Source organism: Pseudophryne corroboree, chromosome 11 (assembly GCF_028390025.1).
Source record: "Pseudophryne corroboree isolate aPseCor3 chromosome 11, aPseCor3.hap2, whole genome shotgun sequence".
NCBI lineage: Eukaryota > Metazoa > Chordata > Amphibia > Anura > Myobatrachidae > Pseudophryne > Pseudophryne corroboree.
Window position 1 is genome coordinate 364568200 of NC_086454.1, and position 9464 is coordinate 364577663.

Below are 9464 nucleotides of genomic sequence, written 5' to 3' on the forward strand. Positions count from 1 at the left end.
GAATTAAGCTAGAGAGACACAAGGGGTGATTATACCAGAGAGAGATGGAAGGAGGGGGGATTAGACCAGAGTCGGAGGGAAGGAGGGGAGGGATTAGACCAGAGAGGGATGGAGGAGGAGTGGTCAGGCCAGAGAGATGGGAGGAGGGGGGGGGATTAGGCCAGAGAGAGATGGGAGGAGGGGGGGGGGGATTAGGCCAGAGAGAGATGGGAGGAAGGGTGGGCAGCAGCTGGGGAAGGGTAACAGAACAGGGGCTGGCAGATCTCAGCAGGAGGGGGCAGGGGGAACTCTGGCACTGTTCTTTTTAAAATGGGGCATATTTTACAAAATTAAAAAACCCTGTAACTTTCTGAAAAATCTTATCCCCAAAAAGCCCTAAACTAGAAAATGAGCTACCTAACAAATCATACCCCAGGGGGTGTATTCAATGTCTGTTGGAAGCTGCCGTCTTGTCAGATAGACGGCAGCTTCCGACAGGAATAGGTCGGAAGGGGTTCTGAGCTATTCATTACCGGCAGCTTTTTCTTGACAAGTTGGGAAACCTGAGTTATCGTGAAGCTGTCGGAATGCACGCGGATATACTCCCAATTATTCATTACTAATGGTTTTGCCCTGAAATCTGGCACGCAGTGCGCAATGGTTCTACGCGTCCATGCCAAATTTCAGCTCAGTGTGTCTAATAACATTTGTAGTGTAGCCCGTCAAACACCATGCCCCCCTCTCAGGAATTCCCTATGGGAGAATTCCGTTTACTTGACCGTGCCCTTATAATCTACCTCTGTCAGGTAGGTGGTGCGGCAGGTAAGTCCATCTGCCCCTGAGGAGGTGACATACAGCTACTTACAGGAGCAAAAATGAAATTATACCTTCACCCACCCAACCTAAAAACATATATACCTACACATTTTATACATTTAATTGAAGACAGCAAAAACTAGTGCAGTCTATTGTGAACACCAATGTGTAGACGGCTTTTACTTTATTTTCTTACTAATAAAATAGCTTTATTTTTGCCCATTTTAGGTAGATTTTATTTGTGGCGTTAGAAGGAGTAAACAGACTAATGATTTTTTTCTGAAAACTTTTGGAACAAAAAAAAAAATGTATTATGACATACTGACACTCCCTTTTGTGTGACAGCGCGCAGTTACTCTTCTCTCCCCATTTTGGACAATGTTGGGATATATTTATTTTTTAGGCTTAGTGGTCTTCTAATAAACTGTCTATACTAAATTAACAATTGTATTTTATTTGGCAGATCAATATTGCATGAAAAAAGTATTACTAAAAGAAGTATTTTTAAAATGATTCATGTAAAGAAGTGAAGGTAAATGTAGGATAAATAAACGTAACTTTAATTTGACAATGGTGGTCATTCCGAGTTGATCGCTAGCTGCTTTCGGTCGCAGCGCAGCGATCAGGCAAAAAAATCGGCACTTCAGCCCATGCGGCGCAATGCGCACGGGCGTCGTACTTTTACAACGAACGATGTTGTTTCACACAAGGTCTAGCGAAGCTTTTCAGTCGCACTGCTGACCGCAGAGTGATTGACAGGAAGTGGGTGTTTCTGGGTGTCAACTGACCGTTTTCAGGGAGTGTGCGGAAAAACGCAGGCGTGCCAGATAAAAACGCAGGCGTGGCTGGGGAAACGGAGGCATGGTTGGCTGAACGCAGGCCGTGTTCATGTCGTCAAAACAGGAACTAAATAGTCTGCAGTGATCGCAAGTTAGGAGTAGGTCTGGAGCTACTCTGAAGCTGCACAAAATTATTTTGTAGCCGCTGTGCGATCCTTTCATTCGCACTTCTGCGGAGCTAAGATACACTCCCAGAGGGCGGCGGCTTAGCGTTTGCACGGCTGCTAAAAGCAGCTAGCGAGCGAACAACTCGGAATGAGGGCCAATGTACCGTACATATATTACTCTATAGATTGTAAGACCCCACATACATTATCGACGGACTGACGCTATTTCCTGTCTGTTATTGCAGTCTAGTTTTTTTACTGTTTGTTCCTATTGTGAAGGGCAACAGAATATACTGATGCTATATAATTAACTGATAATAATCATGATTCATTAATCTGTGTAAAAATCAGTCTGCAGGGCTTATTTGGTTCAATAACAAATATTGGAAGGTAATATGATGTGTGCGGAAGTTTTTCCTTAGTATTTATTATCACCTGACTCTACCAGGGAAAAGGAAGTACAATAATGGCCCCAAAAATTCTTATCCTAGCGCACCAAGGGTGTCAGGGACTTTTCTTACATTAAACCTGGTTATATTATAGGGACAGCCAGTAGCAGGCAGTGACACTGGGCCTACAGCATCTGATGATGTCACAATGCTGATGATGTCACAAAGCTTTGTGATGTCACTGGCTGCTGGCTAAGAGGCTCACGAACCTCATTTCCATTAGTGTATCTTCACCTATTCCAGTGTGAAGCTGCTTTTCTTTGCCCTTGGCAAAATTGTTTGTATTGTTGCGACAATATGAGTTCAAAAAAGAGAAAGCGACCAAATAACAACGGGTCTGCTATAAAGGAGCTAGCGGCTCCTAGCAAGAGGAAGAAGGAGGAGGATGGATGTGAGGAGAAAGGCGATGTTTCCAAAATCGTAATGGCAGGAGACATTCAGGTGCGCGAGGAGAACCAGTCATCTGAGAAAGCATCAAAGACTCTTCAAAATAAGAGAAAGAGAGAGTCATCAGATGAGTCCCCAACTATGAGGAAGGTGAGAAAGACCAGCAGCGGCAAAACTGAGGACATGCTTAAGAAAGTGGCCACTAAAAGATCCTCAGACAGGACAGAGGACAGTGGACCGTGTAAGAAAAAGAAAGAGGAGGAACATCATGACAGTCCAGACGAGGGACCCAGCGTGCCCATCATACCCCAGGCATCTGGACGGAGGGGCATAAAGAGAACTCACACAAGTGAGGAAACTGGCAACAAAAGGAGGAGAACAGCAGGTGAAAGTGGGATATCCGTAGCCAGCACCCCAGAGACATCAGCTGCGTCTCAACATCTAGCCAGTTTGACCTTCCACAGAATGCTTGGAGAGGGCGGCTTCGGGAAGGTGTTCCTAGCTTCCCATACCATCAGCAAACAGCGTCTGGCCGTGAAAGTCATAGAAAAGAGCAAAGTAGTGAACAGCATTAAGAAATACTCCATGTGTGTAGAGAAAGAGGTGATGAAAATAACTGGGGAGAGTGCACTCTTTCCGCACACATATGCTGCGTTCCACACACCAGGCCATGTATTCTTTGTAATGGAGTACCTGAGTGGTGGAGACCTCTTCCAATTATTACAGAGCAGAGGCCCATTTGATGTTCCTACCATCAGATTTTTTGCAGCAGAAATACTCTGTGGGCTGCAGTTCCTGCACACAAGAGGCATTGTCCACAGGGACATTAAGACAGAAAACATACTTCTGGATGCAGCTGGCCATGTGAAAATCGCAGATTTTGGCCTCTCTGTGATGAATGTCCATGGCGATAAGAAAATCTCAGGACAAACTGGGACTGTGAATTACATGGCTCCAGAGATTATCTGTAATTTCCCATATAAGTTCATGGTAGACCTCTTTTTTTATTCGGGGTAGTATTATTTGAAATGGCTACTGGATTATACCCCTTTCATGCTGGCAATGATTCCACCAAGATTGAGCTGTCTATCATGCATGATGCTCCATGCTATCCGAGCAATCTCCATCCAGAGATTAGGGACCTCCTTGAAAGACTCTTATGCAAAGACCCAGAGGAGAGACTGAATCGCTGTAGTAACATCACATGTCATCCATTCTTCAAGTCCATAAACTGGGAGAAACTAGAGGCCGGCAGGATAACTCCCCCATTTACCATGTATCCTGCCCCAGGGACAATGGTTGAAGCTATACCAGTGGATGACCTGCTCTCACCTACAGAATCTGCAATATCTGCAGAGGATGAGAGCCTGTTCACAGGATTCTCCTTTACCAGTGACATGTGGACAACAATGAACTGCGTAAGACAAACCAGCAGCCGCTGCATCATCCTCTAGGCAGTAGCACCACCAGCTGCCTCCTCCCGGCACAAGCACCACCAGCTGCCTCCTCCTCCCGGCAGCAGCACCACCAGCTGCCTCCTCATCCCGGCAGCAGCACCACCAGCTGCCGCCTGCTCCCGGTAGAAGCACCAGCTGCTGCCTTCTCATCCCGGCAGTAGCAATACCAGCTGCCTTTTGCTCCCGGTAGAAGCACCACCTGCTGCCTAAATGCATATAGGCCAGGTGAGGGACTTGCAGAATATTGGGGTCCCTTGACGTGGGCTGCAAGCTTAAATATTTTGATCAAAACATGATAAAACCCCCTCTAATTTATTTGCTACATGCACGCAGATTTCCCAGTATATTATTGTTAGAGCTGACAGCAAATGTCTTTCTGTTTTATATAAATATTTGGCATTAATACTGCCACGCAGTTGGAACCATGTACAATATGGGGAACACCGAATGCGGGCATATTTCTTTTCGATTTGAAAATATTTTACCTTTGTTTTGATCAAAATATGACAAAATCCCCAATGTTTTATTTGCTGCATACACACAGGTTTACAGTAGATTATTGTTAGAGCCGACAGCAAATGTTTTCCTACCTCCTCCTAATGCCAGTAACACCACACACACATATTGCACAACGGCCTGACACACTCACATATATGCCAGAGTTGAGATGGGAGAAAGAAGGGGAGGATTAGGAGAGAGAGAGAGAGAGAGAGAGAGAGAGAGAGAGAGAAAGAGACGGGAGGAGGAAGGGGGGGGGATAGGGTGATCAGAGACAGGAGGAAAAGGAAAGGGGGAAGGAATTAAGCTAGAGAGACACAAGGGGTAATTATACCAGAGAGAGATGGAAGGAGGGGGGATTAGACCAGAGTCGGAGGGAAGGAGGGGAGGGATTAGACCAGAGAGGGATGGAGGAGGAGTGGTCAGGCCAGAGAGATGGGAGGAGGGGGGGGGATTAGGCCAGAGAGAGATGGGAGGAGGGGGGGGATTAGGCCAGAGAGAGATGGGAGGAAGGGTGGGCAGCAGCTGGGGAAGGGTAACAGAACAGGGGCTGGCAGATCTCAGCAGGAGGGGGCAGGGGGAACTCTGGCACTGTTCTTTTTAAAATGGGGCATATTTTACAAAATTAAAAAACCCTGTAACTTTCTGAAAAATCTTATCCCCAAAAAGCCCTAAACTAGAAAATGAGCTACCTAACAAATCATACCCCAGGGGGTGTATTCAATGTCTGTTGGAAGCTGCCGTCTTGTCAGATAGACGGCAGCTTCCGACAGGAATAGGTTGGAATGGGTTCTGTGCTATTTATTACCGGCAGCTTTTTCTTGACAAGTTGGGAAACCTGAGTTATCGTGAAGCTGTCGGAATGCACGCGGATATACTCCCAATTATTCATTACTAATGGTTTTGCCCTGAAATCTGGCACGCAGTGCGCAATGGTTCTACGCGTCCATGCCAAATTTCAGCTCAGTGTGTCCAATAACATTTGTAGTGTAGCCCGTCAAACACCATGCCCCCCTCTCAGGAATTCCCTATGGGAGAATTCCGTTTACTTGACCGTGCCCTTATAATCTACCTCTGTCAGGTAGGTGGTGCGGCAGGTAAGTCCATCTGCCCCTGAGGAGGTGACATACAGCTACTTACAGGAGCAAAAATGAAATTATACCTTCACCCACCCAACCTAAAAACATATATACCTACACATTTTATACATTTTATTGAAGACAGCAAAAACTAGTGCAGTCTATTGTGAACACCAATGTGTAGACGGCTTTTACTTTATTTTCTTACTAATAAAATAGCTTTATTTTTGCCCATTTTAGGTAGATTTTATTTGTGGCGTTAGAAGGAGTAAACAGACTAATGATTTTTTTCTGAAAACTTTTGGAACAAAAAAAAAATGTATTATGACATACTGACACTCCCTTTTGTGTGACAGCGCGCAGTTACTCTTCTCTCCCCATTTTGGACAATGTTGGGATATATTTATTTTTTAGGCTTAGTGGTCTTCTAATAAACTGTCTATACTAAATTAACAATTGTATTTTATTTGGCAGATCAATATTGCATGAAAAAAGTATTACTAAAAGAAGTATTTTTAAAATGATTCATGTAAAGAAGTGAAGGTAAATGTAGGATAAATAAACGTAACTTTAATTTGACAATGGTGGTCATTCCGAGTTGATCGCTAGCTGCTTTCGGTCGCAGCGCAGCGATCAGGCAAAAAATCGGCACTTCAGCCCATGCGGCGCAATGCGCACGGGCGTCGTACTTTTACAACGAACGATGTTGTTTCACACAAGGTCTAGCGAAGCTTTTCAGTCGCACTGCTGACCGCAGAGTGATTGACAGGAAGTGGGTGTTTCTGGGTGTCAACTGACCGTTTTCAGGGAGTGTGCGGAAAAATGCAGGCGTGCCAGATAAAAACGCAGGCATGGCTGGGGAAACGGAGGCATGGTTGGCTGAACGCAGGCCGTGTTCATGTCGTCAAAACAGGAACTAAATAGTCTGCAGTGATCGCAAGTTAGGAGTAGGTCTGGAGCTACTCTGAAGCTGCACAAAATTATTTTGTAGCCGCTGTGCGATCCTTTCATTCGCACTTCTGCGGAGCTAAGATACACTCCCAGAGGGCGGCGGCTTAGCGTTTGCACGGCTGCTAAAAGCAGCTAGCGAGCGAACAACTTGGAATGAGGGCCAATGTACCGTACATATATTACTCTATAGATTGTAAGACCCCACATACATTATCGACGGACTGACGCTATTTCCTGTCTGTTATTGCAGTCTAGTTTTTTTAGTGTTTGTTCCTATTGTGAAGGGCAACAGAATATAATGATGCTATATAATTAACTGATAATAATCATGATTCATTAATCTGTGTAAAAATCAGTCTGCAGGGCTTATTTGGTTCAATAACAAATATTGGAAGGTAATATGATGTGTGCGGACGTTTTTCCTTAGTATTTATTATCACCTGACTCTACCAGGGAAAAGGAAGTACAATAATGGCCCCAAAAATTCTTATCCTAGCGCACCAAGGGTGTCAGGGACTTTTCTTACATTAAACCTGGTTATATTATAGGGACAGCCAGTAGCAGGCAGTGACACTGGGCCTACAGCATCTGATGATGTCACAATGCTGATGATGTCACAAAGCTTTGTGATGTCACTGGCTGCTGGCTAAGAGGCTCACGAACCTCATTTCCATTAGTGTATCTTCACCTATTCCAGTGTGAAGCTGCTTTTCTTTGCCCTTGGCAAAATTGTTTGTATTGTTGCGACAATATGAGTTCAAAAAAGAGAAAGCGACCAAATAACAACGGGTCTGCTATAAAGGAGCTAGCGGCTCCTAGCAAGAGGAAGAAGGAGGAGGATGGATGTGAGGAGAAAGGCGATGTTTCCAAAATCGTAATGGCAGGAGACATTCAGGTGCGCGAGGAGAACCAGTCATCTGAGAAAGCATCAAAGACTCTTCAAAATAAGAGAAAGAGAGAGTCATCAGATGAGTCCCCAACTATGAGGAAGGTGAGAAAGACCAGCAGCGGCAAAACTGAGGACATGCTTAAGAAAGTGGCCACTAAAAGATCCTCAGACAGGACAGAGGACAGTGGACCGTGTAAGAAAAAGAAAGAGGAGGAACATCATGACAGTCCAGACGAGGGACCCAGCGTGCCCATCATACCCCAGGCATCTGGACGGAGGGGCATAAAGAGAACTCACACAAGTGAGGAAACTGGCAACAAAAGGAGGAGAACAGCAGGTGAAAGTGGGATATCCGTAGCCAGCACCCCAGAGACATCAGCTGCGTCTCAACATCTAGCCAGTTTGACCTTCCACAGAATGCTTGGAGAGGGCGGCTTCGGGAAGGTGTTCCTAGCTTCCCATACCATCAGCAAACAGCGTCTGGCCGTGAAAGTCATAGAAAAGAGCAAAGTAGTGAACAGCATTAAGAAATACTCCATGTGTGTAGAGAAAGAGGTGATGAAAATAACTGGGGACAGTGCACTCTTTCCGCACACATATGCTGCGTTCCACACACCAGGCCATGTATTCTTTGTAATGGAGTACCTGAGTGGTGGAGACCTCTTCCAATTAATACAGAGCAGAGGCCCATTTGATGTTCCTACCATCAGATTTTTTGCAGCAGAAATACTCTGTGGGCTGCAGTTCCTGCACACAAGAGGCATTGTCCACAGGGACATTAAGACAGAAAATATACTTCTGGATGCAGCTGGCCATGTGAAAATCGCAGATTTTGGCCTCTCTGTGATGAATGTCCATGGCGATAAGAAAATCTCAGGACAAACTGGGACTGTGAATTACATGGCTCCAGAGATTATCTGTAATTTCCCATATAACTTCATGGTAGACCTCTTTTCATTCGGGGTAGTATTATTTGAAATGGCTACTGGATTATACCCCTTTCATGCTGGCAATGATTCCACCAAGATTGCGCTGTCTATCATGCATGATGCTCCATGCTATCCGAGCAATCTCCATCCAGAGATTAGGGACCTCCTTGAAAGACTCTTATGCAAAGACCCAGAGGAGAGACTGAATCGCTGTAGTAACATCACATGTCATCCATTCTTCAAGTCCATAAACTGGGAGAAACTAGAGGCCGGCAGGATAACTCCCCCATTTACCATGTATCCTGCCCCAGGGACAATGGCTGAAGCTATACCAGTGGATGACCTGCTCTCACCTACAGAATCTGCAATATCTGCAGAGGATGAGAGCCTGTTCACAGGATTCTCCTTTACCAGTGACATGTGGACAACAATGAACTGCGTAAGACAAACCAGCAGCCGCTGCATCATCCTCTAGGCAGTAGCACCACCAGCTGCCTCCTCCCGGCACAAGCACCACCAGCTGCCTCCTCCTCCCGGCAGCAGCACCACCAGCTGCCTCCTCCTCCCGGCAGCAGCACCACCAGCTGCCTCCTCATCCCGGCAGCAGCACCACCAGCTGCCGCCTGCTCCCGGTAGAAGCACCAGCTGCTGCCTTCTCATCCCGGCAGTAGCAATACCAGCTGCCTTTTGCTCCCGGTAGAAGCACCACCTGCTGCCTAAATGCATATAGGCCAGGTGAGGGACTTGCAGAATATTGGGGTCCCTTGACGTGGGCTGCAAGCTTAAATATTTTGATCAAAACATGATAAAACCCCTTCTAATTTATTTGCTACATACACGCAGATTTCCCAGTATATTATTGTTAGAGCTGACAACAAATGTCTTTCTGTTTTATATAAATATTTGGCATTAATACTGCCACGCAGTTGGAACCATGTACAATATGGGGAACACCGAATGCGGGCATATTTCTTTTCGATTTGAAAATATTTTACCTTTGTTTTGATCAAAATATGACAAAATCCCCAATGTTTTATTTGCTGCATACACACAGGTTTACAGTAGATTATTGTTAGAGCCGAAA

At 45.5% G+C, this 9464-nt stretch overlaps 2 protein-coding genes across 2 annotated transcripts; both read left to right on the forward strand.

Annotated features, from left to right (window-relative positions):
- The first annotated feature begins 1985 nt into the window (after positions 1 to 1985).
- On the forward strand, positions 1986 to 4264 carry LOC134970289 (protein kinase C delta type-like). Its single transcript, XM_063946273.1, has one exon. It carries the CDS (start codon positions 2488 to 2490, stop codon positions 3592 to 3594), a length of 1107 nt encoding a protein of 368 aa, XP_063802343.1. The 5' UTR covers positions 1986 to 2487; the 3' UTR covers positions 3595 to 4264.
- Positions 4265 to 7133: 2869 nt separating this feature from the next.
- LOC134970290 (protein kinase C delta type-like) lies at positions 7134 to 9120 on the forward strand. The gene has a single exon (XM_063946274.1). It carries the CDS (start codon positions 7314 to 7316, stop codon positions 8853 to 8855), a length of 1542 nt encoding a protein of 513 aa, XP_063802344.1. The 5' UTR covers positions 7134 to 7313; the 3' UTR covers positions 8856 to 9120.
- Positions 9121 to 9464: the final 344 nt, after the last annotated feature.